General features: G+C 39.7%; 1 protein-coding gene across 1 annotated transcript in view; it reads left to right on the top strand.

Moving 5' to 3' along the window:
• The window catches only part of ACOXL (acyl-CoA oxidase like), a 443,136-nt gene that overhangs the window by 313,647 nt on the left and 105,656 nt on the right, over positions 1-23,833 (top strand). The window contains exon 15 of the mRNA XM_089686494.1: positions 16,249-16,360. Within this exon, the coding sequence (XP_089542620.1) occupies positions 16,249-16,360 (112 nt within the window). The remainder of the gene's footprint in view (positions 1-16,248; positions 16,361-23,833) is intronic.

Genomic DNA, 23,833 nt, shown 5'->3' with positions numbered 1-23,833 from the left:
TATTTGGTTATGGATTAAGAAGAGAGGCTGAGTTGTCAATGAACTCAATGAAGAAAAAGGGATTTTACGGTGAGTAACAAAAAATCCTGTTTTTCCATGTGGCCTCAGAAGGTGTGTTTTGGAAAAGTTCAGTCATGACTGCATGTGGCCTTTCTTGAAGAGTGGCTTTTTTCTTGCAAACCCCCCATGCAAGCCACATTTGTGGAGAATATGTGATATTGTTGTCCCATGCACCCAATGACCACTCTTTGTCATAAATTCCTGCAACTGCTTCATAGTTGCTGTAGGCCTCTTGGTAGCCTCTCTGACCAGTTTCCTCCTGACTCTTTCATCCAGTTTGGAACTACATCCTGATCCATTGAGGGTCTGTGTTGTATCAAATACCTTCCACTTTTTAATAATATACTTCATTGTGCTTCTAGACATTGTTATGTTTTTGTATCCCTCTCCTGACTTGTGCCTGTCCACAACTTTATCGCAGAGATCTTTTGACAATGCTTTGGCACCCATAGTTGATTGCTTCCGTTGCACTACCAGGGTTTGAAGTGCTTCAGGAAAGGTCTTTTCATGCTGAGCTAATTAAAATGACCACAGCTGGTCACAGTTGAAAGTCAAATGGCTTTGTGTGCCATTGAGAAGGTGATTATCTACACCTGATTGAGTTTACAAATCATTTTTAGGAGTGGGGGTTATCCTTTTTCCAACTCACTGATTCTTTTCTATACCCACTGTAACTTTAAGTTCTGGTCAGGGTTATGATAGCAAATAAAGTTGTGGCACCAGTGAAAAGAGAACAAAAGGTAGCCCCTCATTTGTTGTCATGCAGCATTTGTCAATTGTTGTAGTTACATATTGATCAGGATTTGTTCAGCATTTTCATGCTCCATTATCAGGCATGATGTAATGAACATACTGTACATACAATATTAGGATCACCTTAAACTTCTGTTTTTTGTTGTGTGGAATTATGTATGTGGTATTTGCATGGTGTGTTACTTTGTATTGTGACACTGTGATTTCCTTGGCATAACTCCAGCAAAGTTCTACTTCAGTTCCACCTGAGGACAGAAGGTGATACTGAGAGGAAACTGTTTTCAGTGGGTGGGGTGACTTTCTAAATTCTTTATAACAAAGATTGATTGCCTGTTTTGTCCTTACCTGAACTACAGCCTGTTAGTCTGTTTTCTTGACCACTATCTTCACTGTAACATCTATAGAAATGGTGCCTTGCCTTCAGGGTTACATAGGGTCACCTTATTAGCCAGTCAACATTGTGAGGGCTTCTAAAGGTGTTTCCTGCTATTAACTGTTGGCTGAGCATTGCTGTGTCATTGTACAACAACTGGCTTTAGAAACAGAATAACAGGCATATTAGTTTATCATCTTTATTACACATTTAATGTGCATATACAGTGGGGATCGAAAGTTTGGGCATCCCAGCTAAAAATTTATATTAATGTGCATAAAGAAGCCAAGGAAAGATGGAAAAATCTCCAAAAGGCATCAAATTACAGATTAGACATTCTTATAATATGTCAACAAAAGTTAGATTTTATTTCCATCATTTACACTTTCAAAATAACAGAAAACCAAAAAATGGAATCTGCAAAAGTTTGGGCACCCTGCAGAATTTATAGCATGCACTGCCCCCTTTGCAAAGCTGAGACCTGCCAGTGTCATGGATTGTTCTCAATCATTGTCTGGGAAGACCAGATGATGTCAATCTCAAAAGTTTTAAATGCCCAGACTCATCTGACCTTGCCCCAACAATCAGCACCATGGGTTCTTCTAAGCAGTTGTCTAGAAAACTGAAACTGAAAATAGTTGACGCTCACAAAGCTGGAGAAGGCTATAAGAAGATAGCAAAGCGTTTTCAGATGTCAATATCCTCTGTCCGGAATGTAATTAAGAAATGGCAGTCATCAGGAACAGTGGAAGTTAAAGCAAGATCTGGAAGACCAAGAAAAATATCAGACAGAACAGCTCGCAGGATTGTGAGAAAAACAATTCAAAACCCACGTTTGACTGCACGATCCCTCCAGAAAGATCTGGCAGACACTGGAGTTGTGGTACACTATTCCACTATAAAGAGATACTTTTCAAATATGGTCTTCATGGAAGAGTCATCAGAAGAAAACCTCTTCTACGTCCTCACCACAAAAATCATCGTTTGAACTTTGCAAATGAACATATAGACAAGCCTGATGCATTTTGGAAACAAGTTCTGTGGACCGATGAGGTTAAAATTGAACTTTTTGGCCGGAATGAGCAAAGGTACGTTTGGAGAAGAAGGGGTACAGAATTTAATGAAAAGAACCCCTGTCCAACTGTTAAGCATGGGGTTGGATCAATCATGCTTTGGGGTTGTGTTGCAGCCAGTGGCACAGGGAACATCTCACGAGTAGAAGGAAAAATGGATTCAATAAAATTTCAGCAAATTTTGGATGGTAACTTGATGCCATCTGTGAAAAAGCTGAAGTTAAAGAGAGGATGGCTTCTACAAATGGATAATGATCCTAAACACACCTCGAAATCCACGGGGGATTGCATCAAGAGGCTTAAACTGAAGGTTTTGCCATGGCCTTCACAATCTCCTGACCTCAACATAATTGAAAATCTATGGGTAGACCTTAAAAGAGCAGTGCGTGACAGACAGCCCAGAGATCTCAAAGAACTGGAAGACTTTTGTAAGGAAGAATGGGCAAAGATACCTCAAACAAGAATTGAAAGACTCTTGGCTGGCTACAAAAAGCGTTTACAAGCTGTGATACTTGCCAAACGGGGCAGTACAAGATATTAACTCTGCAGGGTGCCCAAACTTTTGCAGACGCCATTTTTTTGTTTTCTGTTATTTTGAAAGTGTAAATGATGGAAATAAAATCTAACTTTTGTTGACATATTATAAGAATGTCTAATCTGTAATTTGATGCCTTTTGGAGATTTTTCCATCTTTCCTTGGCTTCTTTATGCACATTAATACAAATTTTTAGCTGGGGTGCCCAAACTTTTGATCCCCACTGTATGTCATACTTTTTTTACCTATTTAATTTTGTTTTTCTTAGCAATATAGAGAAAAAGGAGAATGGAAGAACATTAGGTAAAAAGGTATACATTATCAGAAACCTTACATATTGTTATTAAATACCATCCATTGTTAATTCTTGACAATAAAGTTTAGGACCCCCCCCTTTCTCGGTAAAGACAAACCTGTTGTCATCAAGAAAGGATAGAAAGGCTGCAGAGGATTTTATATACACCCATGTGTGCCACATGACTGTTAAGGTTTCTGTATTGTCTTTGTTCCATGAGATCATCTTATGCCTCCCCATACAGTGGGGCAAAAAAGTATTTAGTCAGCCCCCAGTTGTGCAAGTTCTCCCACTTAAAAAGATGAGAGAGGCCTGTAATTGGCATCATAGGTAGACCTCAACTATGAGAGACAAAATGAGAAAACAAAATCCAGACAATCACATTGGCTGATTTGGAACAGCACTGGATCGAGTGAGATAAGTATTGGGTGGGGGGGGGGTAATATAAACACTGGGTTATTTTTACCTTAAACTACTGCAGGGAATGCAGTAGTAAAAAAGAGGTGAAAAATGTCATGCTTTTACAACCACTGTAAGATGCACTTTAATCCTAACAGTGACTTTAACCCTTAAAATTAACCTAAAAGAACACATGGGTGCTTTGAGCACATAGTCCTGCTGTGAGATTTAGCAGCAGTGAAATCTTGGCACTGAAAGCAACTATTTATTATTTTTTTCTGTTTTGCAAACTAAACAATTAACACATTTTCATATTTTAGTGAAGGGCAGACTTTGTATGGTTTTCATCTTAAGCAATTTTAACAATATCCCCCTTTATGCAATAGTTGTGTAAATAAAAACCTGTAACATCCAGGTGCAGTTCTCTTGCACCTTTGCTCTGTTAGCACCTGGGCAGAAGATATGGTGCTGCTGAACACTTTGGCAGTAAAATGGGGAAGCCATCAGAGAAGTGAAAGGACTGAAGTTTATTTATGTCTGAAATAAGAAATCTAGTAAAGACATGAGCAAATACAATATGCATGCTGTGTATGAAAACACAAAGGAGCATTGTGCATCTTACAATAATTGTTAGGAATATCATTAAAAGCATGAAGAGTAACATAAGCATGTTTCTGTTACATTATTGCTCATTTATGGAAAATATAATATCATAAAGATCATTACAAAGGTATAATAATCATTTTTGTGAACAATAAGCTATCGTCCCTGGCCGATCACCAGTGTAGACAGGCATGTTTCACTGTGCTCCTGCCCCTACTGCTGATTTCCAGCTTGCCACCACTGCACACATTACAGTATTTGGGTCCTACACCTGCCAGAACTCCTCCTCCTATCCGCTGGGAACACCACCAAGTGTAAACAGTGGTGAGAGAAAAAATGCTTACAAGGAAGACGCCTCTACCATAAATCAAGCAGCCCCAGCTAGGTCCGGCCCCTGCTTCACCACGATTTAGGATGCTGCAGCCAAATTAGAGCATTTTTGCCACACTCCTGCGAAGAAGAAGAATGTCTTGAACATGAAGTAGTGTACTCTGCTTCCTTACAACCTAGTATTAGCTGAAGGGAAAACTATCAGTGGTGACAGCATGCCAATGGAGGGCTATATTTTAAGTTTCAAATAATGTGCTAATATGCGATGCATACTAACACATTATGACATTGCCTTGCAGGGGAAAGGTTTGTTTTTTTTTTACTACAGGTTTACTACTGCTTTAAGATATGGGGTTGATTTACTGTAAGTGGAGTATGCAAAATCTGGTGCAGCTGTGCATGATAGCCAATCAGCTTCTAACTTCAGCTTGTTCAATTAAGCTTTGACTAAAAACCTGGAAGCTGATTCTATGCAGAACTGTGCCAGATTTTCCACTATCCAGTTTTGGTAAATCAATCCTGATGCTGTGCAGAAAACAAGAGAACACATGATCGTTCTTGAAGACAAAGTTGGGGGTTTAGAGAATAATGCTGCATTGCTAAAATAAGAAAGAAGATGTAGCCCTGTTAAGATCTACGCCAAAATCACATCATGTGGAAATGGAATAACCTCAGATTTATTGGTGCCCCTGAACAATCAGGAGGTGCAAGCCCAGGTGAATTCATGGAGACTTAGTTATTCAATATGTTTGACAGTGAACATCCCTCAGCTCTTTTTGTGGTGGAGAGCGTCCACAGAGCATCTGGTCAAACAATCCTCATGGGTTTCCTCCTATACCCTTTCTTGTTTAGCTGCTTAACTATAGAGATAGAGATACCATTCTAAAACTTATGAAATTGTGCTAATTTAACCGGTAACACGTCCAACATTTAACCATTAGTGATTTCTTCTCTGAGGTACAATAACAAAGAGCCTAGTTCCTAAATGGTACACACAGATTGAGAAACCTACATACCCCCCACTCTATGCTGTACCCCACTAAACTTTGAGTGGTCGCTAAAGGACAAAACTCTTTGATTTTGCTCCTTCTGCCTCATCCTGTTTGGACTGTAAAAACCCTACGGCACATAATTTCAACTTGCACGTAAGTGGTACCTTAACATCTTAGGTAGCACTGACTGATCTCAATGGGGAAAAATCTCATGCTGGAAATCTATACTGATATGGACTGGGTAATGTGTTAGGAACATAAGGATGCCCTATAATTTTTGGAAATGAAAATTATTAACCTACAGAGGACTGAATTCAAAGACACCCCGAAAATCAAAGTGATAAAATGATGGAGCAGGCTAGTCTGTTTTGCTGAAATTTCATTGCAGCAACTCAAAATGGTATTCAGTAATTTGTATGGCTCCCACGTGCTTGTATGCATGCCTGACGATGTCAGGGCATGCTCCTAATGAGACGACGGATAGTGTCCTGGGGTATTTCCTCCCAGATCTGGACCAGGGCATCACTGAGCTCCTGGACAGTCAGAGGTGCAACCTGGTGGTGTCGGATGGAAAAAAACATGATATCCCAGAAGTGTTCTATTGGATTTAAGTCAGGTGAGCGTGGGAGCCATTCAATGGTATCAATTCCTTCATCCTCCAGGAACTGCCTGCATACTCTTGCCACATGAGGCCGGGCATTGTCGTGCACCAGGAGCAACCCAGGACCCACTGCACCAGCGTAGGGTTTGAGAATGGGTGCAAGGATTTCATCCCAATGCCTAATGGCAGTCAGGGTGCCATTGTCTAGCCTGTAGAGGTCTGTGCGTCACTCCATGGATATGCCTCCCCGGACCATTACTGACCCACCACCAAAACAGTCATGCTGAACTATGTTACAGGCAGAAACGTTCTCCACAGCTTCTCCAGACCCTTTCCTGTCTGTCACATGTGCTCAGGGTGAATCTGTTTTCATCTGTGAATATCACAGGGCGCCAGTGGCGGACCTGCCAATTTTGGCACTCAATGGCAAATGCTAATCGAGCTCTATGGTGCCGGGCAGTGAGAACAGGGCCCACTAGAGGACGTCGGGCCCTCAGGCCACCCTCATGAAGTCTTTTTCTGATTGTTTGGTCAGAGACATTCACACCAGTGGCCTGCTGGAGGTCATTTTGTAGGGCTCTGGCAGTGCTCACCCTGTTGCTCCTCCTTGCACAAAGGAGCAGATTCCAGTCCTGCTGATGGGTTAAGGACCTTCTATGGCCCTGTCCAGCTCTCTTAGAGTAACTGCCTGTCTCCTGGAATCTCCTCCATGTTCTTAAGACTCTGCTGGGAGACACAGCAAACCTTCTGGCAATGACACGTATTGATGTGCCATCCTGGAGAAGTTGGACTGCCTGTGCAACCTCTGTAGGGTCCAGGTATCGCCTCATACTACCAGTAGTGGCACTGACCCTAGCCAAATGCAATACTAGCAAAAAACAGACAGAAAAGATGAGTAGAGAAAAAAATGTCAGTGACCTCCACCTGTAAAACCATTCCTGTTTTGGGGGTCATCTCATTGTTGCCCATTGAGTGTACCTGTTGTTAATCTCATTAACACCAAAGCAGCTGAAACTGATTAACTACCCCCTCTGCTACTTAACTGACCAGATCAGTATCCCAGGACTTTAATTGACTTGATGCTATACTTTGATTAAAAAGTGTTCCTTTAATTTTTTGAGCAGTGTACATTGGACTACACCCCTTTCCCCTTTCCCATTGGTAAACTGTGTGATTACCTTATGTTCTGGAGACTGGTTGAGGCATGGTCTCAGTTTCTACTTGTTTCTCTTTGTTCTTAACTGTTAGACTGTTCTTGTGACCTTCTGGTAAATCTGTCTCTGCAATCAAGCTTTTTGCTGCAAGGACTTCACCATGACCATTCCTGTTGGCTTGATTTAATATTCACCAGTATTGTTAATGACACCTGTGCACAGAGCCTTATCTTGAATAAGCTATGAGAAGGGGACTTCAATGACTAATCTGCAACAACTCCAGTTCCTTATCTGGAGGTCTTCACAAATCAATTACAAGGAAATTATTACTTAATGCTTTGAGGAAATATCAGCCATAGTTTACTATTACCACTGGTTTCCTTCACAGTTTACAATTAAAAATGTCATTAATTCCTTTGATGCCTTTTGTTCTTTCACATATATTTTAGCCCTTGTTCACATTGGCAATGTTGCCCATATGCGATGAACAGGCCGTTTTGTTTCCACGTCCCTAGCTGGCAGGTGCTGTGTGCAGGCATCTCATTCAACTTATGAGAATGCAGCTTCTTCGGGGGTACAGCCGCTCATCCTAATGTAACAGGCATATGAGTGAATGCCCCGGAGTACAGTCTGTATAATTACTCTTTGCGCCTACTTCACATCTTTAACAGAAGAAGCATTTATGTAGGTACTCTCTCTGCCTTTATATATAAGTATATATCTGTGATAATTTCTAAGCCTGCTAAGGATTCATCCAGTCCAGACCCTCATGACCCCATCTTGTAGCAACCCACTGACATCCAAATAATGTTTACCATTAAAGTATACCTAAAGGAAAAAATTTTTTTTTTTCTTTTTTCAGTTTTGGACAAAGTGGAGATGGATAAAAATACCTGTTAGGTCTTTATTACTACCTCTGCCCCCCGTTAGGGAGATTCACCCTCTCTATTTATCTTGTTTATTGTTATCTCCAAAAGTGAAAGTAAAATAAAATCCCAAATTTTGGGTTGTCCTTAAAACAGTAATAGAGAGAAAATCTTCTGATAGGGACACTAGTTCTGGTTACCTGGACCCCAAAGGAATTATCTTAACTTGCAGTGATTTCCTGATTTGGTTATAGCAAATCTCCCCTAAGAGATACAGATGGCAAAAAAACTGAAAGGGGTTATATTCCTCCCTTACTCTATCCAAAAATAAAAAAAAGTTTTGCCAATAGTTCTACTTTAAATCTTTAGCTCTCTGATTATCAAAAGTCATATCTGAGCTAGTGACTATTCTGAATTAATTTCTCAAAGGTCGACTGCAGTATACATACTGACAGTCTTCCTCAATATACAATGAAATTTGCAAAACATGGGCAGCAGGTCAATACTTTCTCTGCTGATGCTGCCAAGGCTTTTGATAGTGCTGAATGGGACTACATGTGGGAGTTGTTTCGTGTGATGGAGATAGGCCCAAAATTTATTAAATGGATTCAACTCATTTAAACCTCTCCCAAGGCCAGAGTAATTACTGTAATAATCAGGGCCTTTTTTTCTCGGAGAATAGGTACAGGAACCCAACCATGAGCCCGAGCTAGAGGTGGCGAAACTGAGTTCCACCAAGTTCCAGCTGAAAAAAAAGTCCTGGTTATATATTCCTTTCAAGCCCTTTCCTGTTGGGGAGACACAATAGACAAGGCTGGACAGGCAGTGAAGGGTTTGGAGCACAATTCTGTGAACAAACATATACATTTCTACAGCACTAAATAAGATGTCAACATCAAAGATTTTTCAAGAAGACAGACAAGACTCTAAAAAATTTTAAAGTGCTGTTGAAGAAACAAAATGTCCTTCTTTACCTCATATAGTTTTGTTGTCAGAGTACTCTGATAGAGGGATGTGGTTTCAAGTACTTTAGTGGTGCCTACAACCACTAGGTAAGGAGGATGGCTTTCCCTCATCTGAAGAAGAAATTGGCTCCAAGATTTTTCAAGCTTGGAAGTTTTGTCTTTAGCGCGTTTAGGGAGTGACATAGGAAATACCGGCAATCTTCCTCGATTCAGATGACTATATTATCTCCATTAAGGTAATTGAAGGCATAAAAGCCCAATACAGGAGGATGCACAGTATAAGTGCAGAGTGGAGCTCATAACACAAATGTTTTACTACATGCCACTCTAGGCCACATCCCCTGAAATAAGAAATCTCTTTACAAACTCAAAAAAACTAGATTGAGAAATTGATATTCTGGATGTAGTTCTTTACTGCTGGTGTGATTAGAATTAGGTATACTTAAAACCTAAGAATGAACTTTTGGTTTGCCAAATATACAGTACTATATATTTGTAAATATTTAATCTAAATCTATATATTAAAGTATATTGTTATATGTGTTCGATAACAAAAAAAAAATCTTATGAACTGAAAACTTCCTGTGCTTTCTGGATGTGCACAACAAGGGGTTATAGAGGTTGTAAGAGATGAAAAAAGAAATTTAGCAGACAGGGTTGGTACTATGTGCTTAGGAATTCAGAACTGTGTTGTCATGTTAGGAGTGCACTCAATTTCTGGTATACCAACAGTTATTTTTCTGTACTGCAGCATGTTTATATGCATACATGCACATATATTCCAGAGATGTGCTGAAAGCTTTTAGTTTTTGCCGTGACATACCCTTTTTTTTTTACATCTTTTTCATTCATTACCTTTACATCTCACTCAATAATTTACAATTGCGCAGCATACGGAAGCAAGTAGAGATTACTGAAGTAGTGGTGCAGTGATTTCCAGTTTCCAGGGGCATCAGCCAGGTATGGTGTATACATAGTTGCATTGGTCCAAGCTAGACTAATGTAACTATGGGGGGATTTACTAAAACTGGAGAGTGCAAAATCTGGTGCAGCTCTGCATAGAAACCAATCAGCTTCCAGGTTTTATTGTCAAAGCTTAATTAAACAAGCTGAAGTTAGAAGCTGGTTGACTACCATTCACAGCTGCACCAAATTCTGAGTGCTCCAGTTTTAGTAAATCTACCCCATGTATAACATACTGATGCCTGGAATTATGCTTTAATGTTGCATTAATAATGGGCAGCAGAGTGTACTAATGGTTAGTGCTCCAAATCATGATGCTACATTGAGTTTGCATGTTTTTCCTGTGCTGGTTTCCTTTCACATTTCAAAGATAGGTTATTGGCTTCCGTCTAAACTAACTCTACAATTTCTGCATATGCATGTGAGGTAATGACCTTAGACTGGAAGCTCCCTGAGGGCATGGACTGAGGTGAATGTACAATATATGTAAGGCAGTGGGAAGATTTACTAAAACTGGAGAGTGCAAAACCTGGTGCAGCTCTACATAGAAACCAATCAGCTTCCAGGTTTTTTTTTTCGTCAAAGCTTAATTGAACAAGCTGAAGGTAGAAGCTGATTGGGTACCATGCAGAGCTGAACCAGATTTTGCACTCTCCAGTTTTAGTATATCAACCCTGCTATCAGGATACTATATAAGTATCTTTAATTAGTCAAGCTGAGCTGGTTCTAGCCAGCTCAGTGGATTGCTTTAAAAAAGGCCTGGATTCTCTTTCTTGGATACACAGAATATAACTGATTACTATTTATAGGTAAAGTTGATCCAGGAAATATCCAATTGCCTCTCGGGGATCAGGAAGGATTTTTTCCCCCTGCAGAAGCAAATTGGGTCATGCTTTGTTGGGGTTTTTGCCTACCTCTGGATCAACTGTGGGTGTAGGATTATAACTTTTTTTTTTTTTTATGGTTAAACTGGATGGACTTTTGTCTTTTTTTCAGCCAGACTAACTATGTAACTATGTAAAAATGAAAACTATATTATATTTTTCCATATTTTCTGGTTTTGTTGGATTATGCCAAAGTGTAGCGGATTTGCCAGACTGTTGGCTGATTTGCCTGAGATTTTCCAACTTGGCTCCTGTTTAATCCTCTGCTCCACCAGCAAATGGCACTCCCCCATGATCCTGCAGTAGACTGTTCTTGGCATCCTCACATCCAGAGCAGGTCTATGGAGCCTGCTTTGGGCTTAATGATGTCAGGAACAATACACCACTCAAGTCTGCTAGAGCACAGGGGTGCAGAAGCTGCAGGGACTGGTCTTGTGCGAGTAAGATAGATGGATCAGGTAAGTATATCACCCTTCATCTCTCCCCTAAACATAAAAAGCAATTAACAATTAAACTTTTTTGTGCTCGGAGTTCAGTTTTAAAAAGTGGTTCACAACAATTTTTTTTGTTTCATAAACTTTTATTTCAGTTTATAGACAATAAGAATGAAAAAAAGGAGGTAGACATCTCCATACATTTGTGCATATAATCAGAGAATGGTACATAGACAAACACAAGCGAGATAGATAACAATCATAAAATGCAGGAGGGGGTAGGGTACATCGGGGGAAAACAAAGATAAACATAAACAATGGACACCCCTGCTGTAGTGGTTTTATCTGTTTTAAGAATAAATATTTAACACGTGATAAAGAATGCCCAGAGCAATATTAGATATCTAATAAGACAGTAGCTGCCTTGCCCTAAAGCTCAATTTTTCTGATTAGAACCTTAAACATTGTTACCCAATAAGGGATGATTCATTTCCCAAATGTGTCTGTGTGTGTGTGTGTTTGTGTGCGTGTGTGTGTGTGTGTGTGTGTGTGTGTGTGTGTGTGTGTGTAAAATACCCTCTAAGCTATTGAGCACTGTAAACAGCAGGCTTTTTTACAAAAGGTTCTAAGGGGTCAGAGACAAACATGAAAATGAGCCTAAAGGTTCACTTGCTGACTAAAAACAAGAATATGACATAGCATAAGATATTTTTTAAGTGCATGCATGCTAAGTAATGTGTAGATGTAGCTCTTATATGGACTTCATCTTTTTTGCATCTTTAAAAGATCACAGTATGCCCACTGACAACTCCTTTACTTTCTATAAGGATAGAGACATCTTTGGTCAAGCATTATGCAGAATGAGCATCTACTTAGTGAAATCAGATGATGTTTAAGAGATGACACAGTCATATAGATTTTTGAGGCTGTGCAATTTTTAAACTGCGTTCATAAATATCTGACATAGATCAGCCCCAGCCTCTTACCTTGTGTATAGCGTTTACAGAATTACAGTATACACCCAGTACTTTTACTCCCCCCCTTTGTCCATGTCATGGTCCCAAGGTCTAGGATCAATCAGCTCTGCTCTCCTAACTTCTCAGATCCTCAGCAGACACTGAAGGTAGCAGAGAGGCTCCAGTTGCCATCAGTCAGATTACTGCGAGTAGGGTCCAGAGGGTGCTGTTTGTGGCTATGCACTCACCGGCCTCTTTATTAGGTATACCTCAGTTCAGTTGCTTGGTAACACAAATTGCTAATCAGCCAATCACATGGCAGCAACTCAATGCATTTAGGCATGTAGACCTGGTGAAGATGACTTGCTGAAATTCAAACGGGCATCAGAATGGAAAAGAAAGGGGATTTAAGTGCCTTTGAGCGTGGCATGGTTGTTAGTGCCAGATGGGCTGGTTTGAGCATTTCAAAAACTGCTGATCTACTAGGATTTTCATACAAAACTAACTACAGAAAACAACTAACTACAGAGAATGGTCCAAAAAAGAGATAATATCCACTGAGCGGCAGCTATGTGGCCAAAAATGCCTTGTTAATGTCAGAGGAGAATGGGCAGGCTGGTTCAAGATTATTAGAAAGGCAACAGTAACTCAAATAACCACATGTTACAACCAAGGTATGAAGGATACCATCTCTGAACGCACAGAACATCGAACCTTGAAACAGATGGGCTACAGCAGCATAAGACCACACCCGGTGATTTATGATTATTATTCTGTCCCATTACTTTTGGTCCCTTAACAAGTGGGAGGCACATATGCAAACTGTTGTAATTCCTACACCGTTCACCTGATTTGGATGTAAATACCCTCAAATTAAAGCTGACAGTCTGCAGTTAAAGCAAATCTTGTTTGTTTCATTTCAAATCCATTATGGTGGTGTATAGAGCCAACAATGTTAGAATTGCGTTGATGTCCCAATATTTATGGACCTGACTGTATATTGGTTACATCTTTTTTCTGTAAATATTTTTATTGCACACCTTTTAGTAATAAATCTTTCTTTCTGAAAGTGTTGAACTGTTTCTAAAGCTCCTTAATGCAACTTACGAATTCCTGCCACTGAAGAGCGCTACTATGTGTGTTTAACCCTCTGTATAACCTGTCTGCGGTGACAGTGGTATACAGACAATTATCCAATCATCCTAGTGTTATTGCTGATATTGCCGAGTTTACTCTTTCTCTGTACAAAAAGGAGGTGGTGGCAGTGTGAAGGGTTAATTGCGTAATTAACCTGACCCAGTAACAATCGCACTTAGGCTGCTGGTAAATCGATTTGTGGTCCAGTGAGCTGGAAAATCGTTGTGCAGGGTTCAGCTGGGCGTGGCATTCTTACGCACATGACATCGCGGTTTTAGATTGGCTAGTCCTTCGGTCACGAGTTTGGTGAGAAGGGCAGGAAACTGACGTCACGATTGTCACACCATCTTCTAATGGCTACTTCCAGCAGGATAATATACCATGTCACAAAACTCAAATCACCTTAAACTGGTTTCTTGAACATGAAAATGAGTTCACTGTACTCCAATGGCCTCCACAGTCACCAGATCTCAATCCAATAAAGCACCTTTGGGATGTGGTAGAATTGGAGATTCACATCATGGATGTGCAGCCAACAAATCTGCAGCAACTGCATGATGCTATCATGTCAATATGGACCACAATCTCTGAGGAATGTTTCCAACACCTTGTTGAATCTATGCCACGAAGAATTAAGGCAATTCTGAAGGCAAAAGGGAGTCCTACCCGGTACTAGCAAGGTGTATCTAATAAAGTGACTGGTGTGTGTAAACAAATTCAGCTTGGGTCATGGAGGGAACATGCACAGGTGTCTTAGCACTCTACTAGCTTAGGAGATATCCATAAACAGGGGACAGGGGACTAGCTACAGGAGGACATAACATTTCAGAAGAAGAAAAGTACACATAATAAGTACAGTTGTGTTTAAAATAATAGCAGTCAGACATCAGTAACCTGATCAATCACTGTTTTTGGTAGAAATGATATTTCTACATGGCAAATAAGTTACTAGCAGGTGTAGTAGCATAATAGAAATCCAACAGACCCAACAGTCATGACATGCATGCTGCTAATTCTGTGTAATTGAATCACTAATTGAAAGGGGCATGTTCAAAATAATAGCAGTGTGGAGTTCTATTAGTGAGGTCATTCATTCTTTGAAAAACAGGTGGCAACTATTGCCCTTATTTAAGGAAGGAAGGCAGCAAATGTTGTACATGCTGGTTACAGTGCATTTTTCTCTGAAATTCTGATGAAAATGGGTCGTTCCAGACATTGTTCAGAAGAACAGCATACCTTGATTAAAAAGTTGATTGGAGAGGGGAAAACATATAAAGAAGTGCAGAAAATGATAGGCTGCTCAGCTAAAATGATCGCAAATGCTTTAAAATGGCAACCAAAACCTGAAAGATATGGAAGAAAGCGAAAAACTACCATTTGAATGGATAGAAGAATAGCCAAAATGGCAAGGGCTCAGCCAACAATCAGCTCAAGGAAGATCAAAGAAGGTCTAAAGTTACCTGTGAGTACTGTTACAATTAGAAGACGCCTATGTGAAGCCAAGCTATCTGCAAGAAGCCCCCGCAAAGTCCCACTGTTGAAAAAAAGACGTGCTGAGGAGGGCACAATTTGCCAAAGAGCACATTGACTGGCCTAAAGAGAAATGGCGCAATATTTTGTGGACTGATGAAAGTAAGATTGTTCTTTTTGGGTCTAGTGGCCGGAGAAAGTTTGTCAGACGACCCCCAAACACTGAATTCAAGCCACAGTACACTGTGAAGACAGTGAAGCATGGTTGCGCAAGCATCATGATATGGGGATGTTTCTCATACTACGGTGTTGGGCCTATTTATCGCATACCAGGGATCATGGATCAGTTTGAATACATCAGAATACTTAAAGAGGTCATGCTGCCTTATGCTGAAGAGGAAATGTCCTTGAAATGGGTGTTCCAACAAGACAACGACCCCAAACACACCAGTAAACGTGCAACATCTTGGTTCCAGACCAACAAGATTGACGTTATGGAGTGTCCAGCCCAATCCCTGGATCTTAATCCAATAGAAAACTTGTGGGGTGACATCAAAAATGCAGTTTCTGAGGCAAAACCAAGAAATAGAGAAGAACTGTGGAATGTAGTCCAATCATCCTGGGCTGGAATACCTGTTCACAGGTGCCAGACGTTGGTTGACTCCATGCAACACAGATGTACAGCAGTTCTCAGAAACAGTGCTTATACAACTACATATTAATGAAGTGATTCAAAGGAAAGCAAAATCTTCAAACATTTTTCAGTTTATATAGTGAATGTTTGAGTTTGTAAAGAAGAATACAAACACTGCTATTTTTTTGAACAGTCTAATATTCACTTTTCTTCAATTTTTTTAGAGGAACAACACAAATTTGATATATTTTTCTACATGTTTTGATTTGGAATAGAATGTGTAGTGTTCCCAATGCATTTGTGTGTATGGAAGTAAAGGCTATTAGAAGGATTTTCAGCTTTATTCACTTTTTTCAACACACTGCTATTATTTTGAACACAACTGTATGTTTGGACCTCCTCTTATGAAAAAAATATAAATAAATAAGGGTTTAGTAACACTTTAAAGTAACCCCTTGTAACATTTTTTGTTGTGTGTTATGTTTATGAAAGTAACATTACTGTTATTGGTTCACTTTTGAAAGTTAGAAGTCTTTTCTACCACTTAATCATTGGTGTGGAAAGACTTTGTTCACTATAAAAAAAAACAAAAACACACGTTTGGGCAATTATGAAGTTTGTTGGTATAAGTAGTAAGTATTTCAAATAGTCGTTTTAATTGCAGAGCTCCAAAGGTTGCACAGAGAAATGTATTGATTAATAATATAAATGTATTGACTTACAATTAATGTAAATGAATGCATGGTCTTATTGTGTACTTTCCCCCCATAGCTTCTTGGCATTCAGTTCAGATAAGATCAGCAGCTTGGTGTTCTTCTTGAAAGCTGTCAATTTTCGGGAGAGGGTGCTACAGCGCGGGTTGGCTGCCAGACTCTACCACAAGGTAACCAAATAATCTCTTCATTGTGCAAAATAGGATTGAGTAATAATTCCTGATAGCAATGCCAGGTCTGCATATGTTACCTAATAAGTAACCTTTTAATGACTTCGCATATCAGTCTGTTCTGGTGTAAACACATCTCTGATATTCAAACACTGTTTTATGTAACATATTCTAATGTACACAGCATTACCCTAAAAATCCTTCATTTGTATTTTAGTTACATGGTTTATCAATGTGTTATCCTAATTATTCTAATTCTCCTAAATACTTCAGACTAAAATTGCACTCCAGAAGATGACCCTTCACCAATAATTAGGGGTAAAATAATCTTTTTTGGGGGCTAACCTTAGAACTTATTTTTAGAGCTGAGCAGGATGGATGCTCAGCATTGGTCACAAATCCTCATAAAAGAAAAAAATTACCTTTGCATTTTCTTAATGTTTAAGATAATATATTGTGCAGTTATACTTGTGAAAAGTAATGCCCATGAATGATAAATTATATAAATTATTATAATTAAGGTGTTATTTGTGTCAACTATTTTAATATAGTTAGGCTCATTTGGGCCAGAAAGTACAATATAATTGTAAGCAAAATAAAAGTTAAAGTAGAACTTTAGGGATTTTTTTTTTGCATTTAGGATAGAGCAGGGGAGGGCTATAACTCCTTTCAGATTTTATTTCTCCATCTGTGTCCCATTGCAGAGATTTCCCTTCACTTCCTGTCCCATAGCCAAACAGGAAGTGAGAGGCAATCCCTGCAAATTAAGGGAATTCCTTAGGGGCCCCCAGGTCATCAGAACTAGTGTCCCCATTGGAAGTTTTCCCCTCTATTACTTTTCTGGGGACAACCCAAAATGTGGGATTTTTTTTTTTTACTTTCATTGTCAATGACAAAGGTAAACAAGACAAATAGAGAGGGTGAATATATTTAACGGAGGCACAGACAGCAATAAAAACTGACAGGTGTTCTAATCCATCTCCATTCTGTTTAAAGCAGAGCATAAGTTCATTGAAATACATTGTGTCAAACTCAGAAGAAATGTATAAAAGTATCCCAGTCGTCTTTCTGGGCAGAGCTACACAGCTACCCTAGTCAAAGCCAATTAATAATATTAATGCATTCCGATTCAAAACTCTAAAGTGTTTTGCATCTATTTTGCAAACCCGACTTATCTTGCTACCTTCTTTTCCTTTGCGGATATTAATAAATACCGATCATAAGGATCTTTCTACCAGCAAGGTATGAGTAATTGACAGCCTTTCTTGACCCACCGCAGGTGCTCATAATGCCAGCTTAAAATATTTAGTGTAAAATTTGTATATGCTAGTAAGATAGAAACTAATTCTCACAAAAAAAAAAAATGAAAGCTCTGCTAGAATTTTATGAAGAACATCTGAAGGTCCTTTCAAGATTCCAATAATGAATGTTTCACCTGATGGATTAAAAATGGAACTTTTTAGGCAACCTCCTACATACGGATAAGCAACAGTTTAATGGTCTGTAAACCCTGAACAAACTTCTCCTGTTTGGTCACTTTGGGGTTTATTTACTAAAGCTGGAGAGTCCAAAATCAGACTCCCTTCTGCATAGAAACCAATCAGCTTCTAACCTCAGCTTGTTCAATGAAGCTTTGGCAATGAAACCTGGAAGCTGATTGGTTTCTATGCAGAAGGGAGTCTGATTTTGGACTCTCCAGCTTTAGTAAATAAACCCCTTTTAGTCTGTTAAGTATACCACTGAAAGTGTTTTCGTATATCTATCTCTATATGCGCAAAAAAATACCTTTTAATTCTGCCAAAAATCTTGTCAGCTGATAAATTCGTGGGCTCTCTGCCTGTGCTGGCTGTTATCAGTTGCATAGTTCTTAGTTATCTCTGAGGACTACAGCGCCCCATCCCCTCTTGGTTATGAAAAAAAGGGGAAGTCCTGAAGTGTTTGAAGTCCTGTCCTACTGTGACAACTCTGCCCCGCCACAGATACAGTTTAATGAGCGAGTGTTGTCACTGTAGAAGAGAATGTGCTTTACTGACAGGATTACCAGATGAAAATAGAGGAAGTAAAGCCTGAAAACTAGAAAACAATGCAGTCACCACATCTAAGTATTGGTAAGCTGCAATACATAACGTTTTTGTTTTAAGGCTTAGATGTATTTTTGAGCATGGGGCAATGTAATGTCTGTGAAACTTTGTTTCCACAGTATTTCTGTGCCTTGAGATTTTTATTGGAAAAACAATTATTTCCTCTTCGTATCAGGAAATGGCTGCCAGCCCTGGAACTGAGTCTGAAGCAAAGCTGGGCTGAGCATCAAAATAAGTTATGGAAAGGTCTAGTGAAAATCCTGACCTCAATCCAACTGAGATGTTGGCAAGTCCTATAGTGCTAGAAAACATACACATTTCATTGAGTAAGCGATCTGAATGAAGGAGTTTGCCAAAAAAAATCTGCATCGATGTAAAATCTTTGTTGATACTCACAGCAAGTGTTTAGTCAGTTAATGTAGCTAAAGGCTGTGTATCTGGGTACTGACTATGAAGTTTTTTTTTTATTATAATAGTGATATTACAGTTAATTTTTGTTTTCTGAATCAATTTATAATTTAGGGTGAAAGTGTGTGTGCATATTTGCATTGATATAGATGTTTAACCACTTGCTGCCTGCCCACAGTAGATTTGCTGCGAGCTGGTGCCACAGCCAAGACCCATGATGTGCTTGGCTGTACTTCTTGGATTTTTGGGCACGTATGCACGCTCCCCCTGCTGACCCATGCTGTGCTTGGACATAGCACGAGTTTGTCAGCAGGTTTCAGGCAATGATTTCGGCTGAAACCTGCTGATCGGCTGTCGCCAATCACAGCACAGAGTTCTGTGTTTACAAACACACAGAACTCTGTGTACACAGAACAGCGATCTCCCTAAAAAGCAGGGGGGAAATACAGCTAGATCTGTGAGTAAAATAGCACACATTACACTTGTTAGACACACAGTTAACCCCTTCATTGCCCCTTGCTGTTAACACCTTCCCAGCCAGTGTTATTAGTACAGTATACAGTATTATCACTGCTCAGTGTATTAGTGTCACTAATGATGTTAGTGTCAGTCAGTTAGTGTCCCTCCCAGCCAGTGTGAGTTAACTCCAGATTGCCCACCACACTATCACAATCACACTATAAGTCGCTGATCACCTCCATTACTAGTGTAGTGTCTGTATGGATCAGTATCTTTATCACGATCAGAACTGTACTAGTTTCTCCAAAAGTACAGTGTTCACAAAAATGCAGCTTGTTTTTTTTTACCAAAGACATTTAGCAGAATACAATTTGGCCTAAATATATGTAAAAATTTGATTTCATTAGATATGTTTTATAACAGAAAGTAGAAAATATTGTATTTTTTTCAAAATGTATGGTCTTTTTTTGTTTATATGTAATAAAAAATAAAAAACCCAGGGGTGATCAAATACCACCAAAAGCAAGCTCTATTTGTGTGAAAAAAGTATACCGTGTTGCATGACTGAGCAATTGCCAGTGCTAAATAGCAAAAAGAAATGCTCTGGTCATGAAAGGGTTAAAACCTTTCCGGAAGGTCAAGTGGTTAAAGAGGCAGAGGCAGAAATAACAGACAGCGCATTAATAATTATATAACTATATTAAATATAAGTTCACTCATTACTGAACCCCCCCCCCCTTCTTAAAAATAACTCTAACTGAAAGCTAAAAACAACCACATTATTACAACAAAAATGTACCAAAAAAAAAAAAACCCCACTTACCAAAGTGACATCACTCTACCATAGTGTTCCGTGCTGGCAAAGCTGAGCATTTCAGATCTCGTAGGAATCCACTCCAGCACTGTGCGTTTTCATTTCACTTTAGGTTTTCAGGAATTGCTTGGAAAAACATTGACTATTTGCTCAGTACTCTTGTTTTGTGGTTGTGGGTTTGGGTTTGATTCCAATCACGGACACTATGCAGTCCTGACATGAACCTGGTAATCTCTCCCCACGTTTGTGAGATTTCTCCAATTGCTCTGGTCTCCCACATAACCATAGTAGACTAGCCAATATCAATTTAGAGACTGTAGATACTTTTTACTGTTCTAGATAGAGGTATCTGAAGTTGCCATCTAGGCCATAAATATTACATTTTAGTAGGTCTGTGTTTCCGCTTGGCTTGACTGCTGATGGTATGCATGTGATCAAATAAATCAAAAAACAGAAATGGAATTTCTTGCGTGTTTTGATGCATAACATAGAAACAAAGCCCTGTGCTAATAGATGTGGTTGTTTGATGCTTACCCTTGTTATAATCCTTTACTGTATTGTGGAAATATTTAACCAGAGTACAGTAGGTATCTCTAAGGGAACATTTAAGGTCAGTGAAACAGTCACCTGAGGATTTGTGCCACTTAGATGATGAATTGTTACACTGCATCTTCTTGTGGATGTTCAGCGAAGATTTCAAAGGATGAGAAAACAAGTTAGAAATCTCAGACAGGCTTTAGATCTCATGTAGCCATATGTCAGCAAAGCTGCAGACAGGAAATTCTGATTCTTCTATAGCTTCCCATAGCAAATGTGTAAGCAGCGTTTAGTGGCTGGCCTAACATAGATACATTTTGATCAATGAGATCAACTAACTGTGCATTCCTGTGCAATTCACATGCAATCCAGGTGCAGTGTGATTGCAGCCCATTCATTTGAATGGGCTGAAATCATGCCAGACCGCAGCAAAACTATTGTATGCAGTACAGAATGCAGAGCAATGGTCTGAAATCGCACTGCACCTGGATCGTATTTAAATTGCACAGGAATGCACTTTGCATTCCTATGTGATTCACATGTGATCCGGGTGCAGTGCAATTTCAGCCCATTTATTTGTATGGGCTGAAATCACGTCAGACCACAGCAAAAATAGTACATGTACTACTTTACAAATCACAGAGCAACCTGGCTGCATGGTACTTCTGTACCATGTGACCTGGTACAGGCAAACACATTTCACTGACACCTGTTGCAGAACACAAGGGCAGTGCATTTTGAACATGATGCAGGAAATGTACACAAAAGGCGGGTTTCCCACATTGCTTTCTGGTGTGAATTGGCCCTATGTGATACACCCTTTCAGGATGCCTTAAGCTGGGTACACACTATCATTTTTTTTTTCCGTTCAACTCAGTGGGCTGAACAAAAAAAAAAGCTGAAGAGCTCAGGAGAAGCTCGCTGTATCAACTATCCAATGTTATTACAGATGTCCCCGCTGAGCTATTGTGTTCTGACTGGGGGACTGCCCCCTGCCAGAAAACACTGGTCAGAGCTGACAGCCGGTGGCTGCCAGCATTGATCAGATGCCGATCAGATGCTGGTTTTCCATACATAAGTTTGACATAAGCTGGCCAGGCAAATGTACACATGGCCGAATGATGACCGGGTTCTATTGAACCGGCCAATATTTGGCCTGTGTGTATGGGGCTTTAATTCCCTTTTTTGGATAAAACGGTATCACTTAAACTGCAGACTTTATGCACTAATCAATGACCAACATTATACAATACTCTAGTACTGACTGCATAGAAAAAAGATGCATTTTTTCAAGATAAGATGTTATCTTGTTATCTTAAAGTGGTTGTAAAGGCAGAAGGTTTTTTTTACCTTACTATGTTTTATTCATGAAAGTAAAATACCTTTTGCACAAACCTCTCCCCTTCCCCCTATCCCTCACTTATACTCACCTAAGCACGATCCCGATTCAGTGATGTGCAGGAGCAAATGCTCTCTCTGCTCTCTACCTCCTCATTGGCTCAAACACAGCAACGAGAGCCATTGGATCCCACTGCTGTCAATCACAGCCAGTGAGGAGGGAGCAGATGGCAGGTCCGAGCCACGCTCTGTATGTCTTGTAAACACAGAGGCAGCTCGGGATCAAGCATGAAGGTGTGCCACAATAGGAAGCGACTTCCTATGATTTCACACCAAGAGGAGCAGAAGCCAGGAGCGCTGGTGGGGGACCTGAGAAAAGGAGGATTGGGGCTGCTCTGTGCAAAACCACTGCACAGAGCAGGTAAGTGTGACATGTTTTTTATTTTAAAAAATAAATAAAAATTAGACTTTCTAATCACTTTAAATAATGCTAAAGTTTTTTTTCCAAAATAAACAGGCCCCTGTCATAAATATTAAAACTTTGGTCCATAAGGTCTATACAGGTGAGAGAGCTGCGGTGGCTAGAAGTAACCACACCACAGTGGACTCTAGTCTTAGCTAAGAGAAAATTCATTTAAGGCCAAACTCAAAGACTGTATTCTCTCCAATGTAATATTACATCACACGGTTATCTGGTTATCATGTGTTATCTCTGGCTTGGAATATCAGCAGTTTTCTATAATCTGAATGTGTTTACACAGAACATGCAGACTACTGGCTTTTTAAATGATTACACTATGAAAAAGAAATTTTTTTTTATTAATTATCAGTACATTTTTTCATCCAGATATCTATCATACATTAGTGGTGTTTTGTCTGTAATGTTGTGATCCTGGATTAAGCCTGCAGCGATGTTGGAACACCCTTTTTGCTGCCTCTCCTTCAGAAAGCTTGATGCAAATGATGCCTTAGCAAAACTAAGAACGTTTTGCTTAGGCATTTTGCCTGAATTAACCCATTGGGAGGGATTTAACAAAATCTGGTGTAGCTGTGTTTAGCAACCAATCAGCTTCCAGGTTTTATTGTCAAAGCTTAACTGAACAAGCTGAAGTTAAAAGCTGATTGGTTACTAATGCACAGCTTCCACAGATTCTGTGTGTACCACTTTTGGTAAATCTCCCCCCACTGATAGAATCTCTAGAAAAAGTCCCCGTCAGGGAGTTTAACAAAGTTAAATTGCAGAACCCTGTGATGAGAGCAACTTTACACTTACCTGTCCTTCAGCCAATTTTCAGAACCTTTGTTCCATAGCAGAGCTCCTGGCGCAGATCCTATCCTATGCTTCCAGGTGTGCAGAGAAGTGTGTTCCCTACTGGCTTCTGTGGTTCCTCCTAATGACCCATCACTAGTGTGTCCCACAGTGACTAGTGGTCAGCAGAAGGAGCCATAGTTGCCAGGAAGGGGACCTGCTATATGACCAGCCCATGAAGTCCAATAGGATTCCAGGAGCTGTGCAACAAAGCAAAGTTTTAGCATATGGGCAGATAAGTATAAAGTTAGAACTCCCCTACTTTCACTTCTTCCCTGGAATTGCTCTTTACATGTCAGTCTACCAGAACTGATTTTTGAATTTTGAATTCAGTGACATCTTACCTTTTTGGTAGCAATATTCCTGCACTTGCTGTGTTATGTTAACTCGCAGCAGGAGTGAGACTTGATGGCAGGAATCAAGAGTCAAAAACTTGCAAATATCTAATACTTGGCATTCCCAAGAAATGTATGTAGCCATTAGTATACAAACCTTTAAGAACAGAAATGTAATATACTGTATAGCAG

This window comes from Staurois parvus, unplaced genomic scaffold (assembly GCF_062004578.1).
Source record: "Staurois parvus isolate SC_StPar_1 unplaced genomic scaffold, SC_StPar_1.0 ptg000401l, whole genome shotgun sequence".
NCBI lineage: Eukaryota > Metazoa > Chordata > Amphibia > Anura > Ranidae > Staurois > Staurois parvus.
Note: the sequence above shows the minus strand (reverse complement) of the source record. Positions and strands in the feature narration are given on the sequence as shown.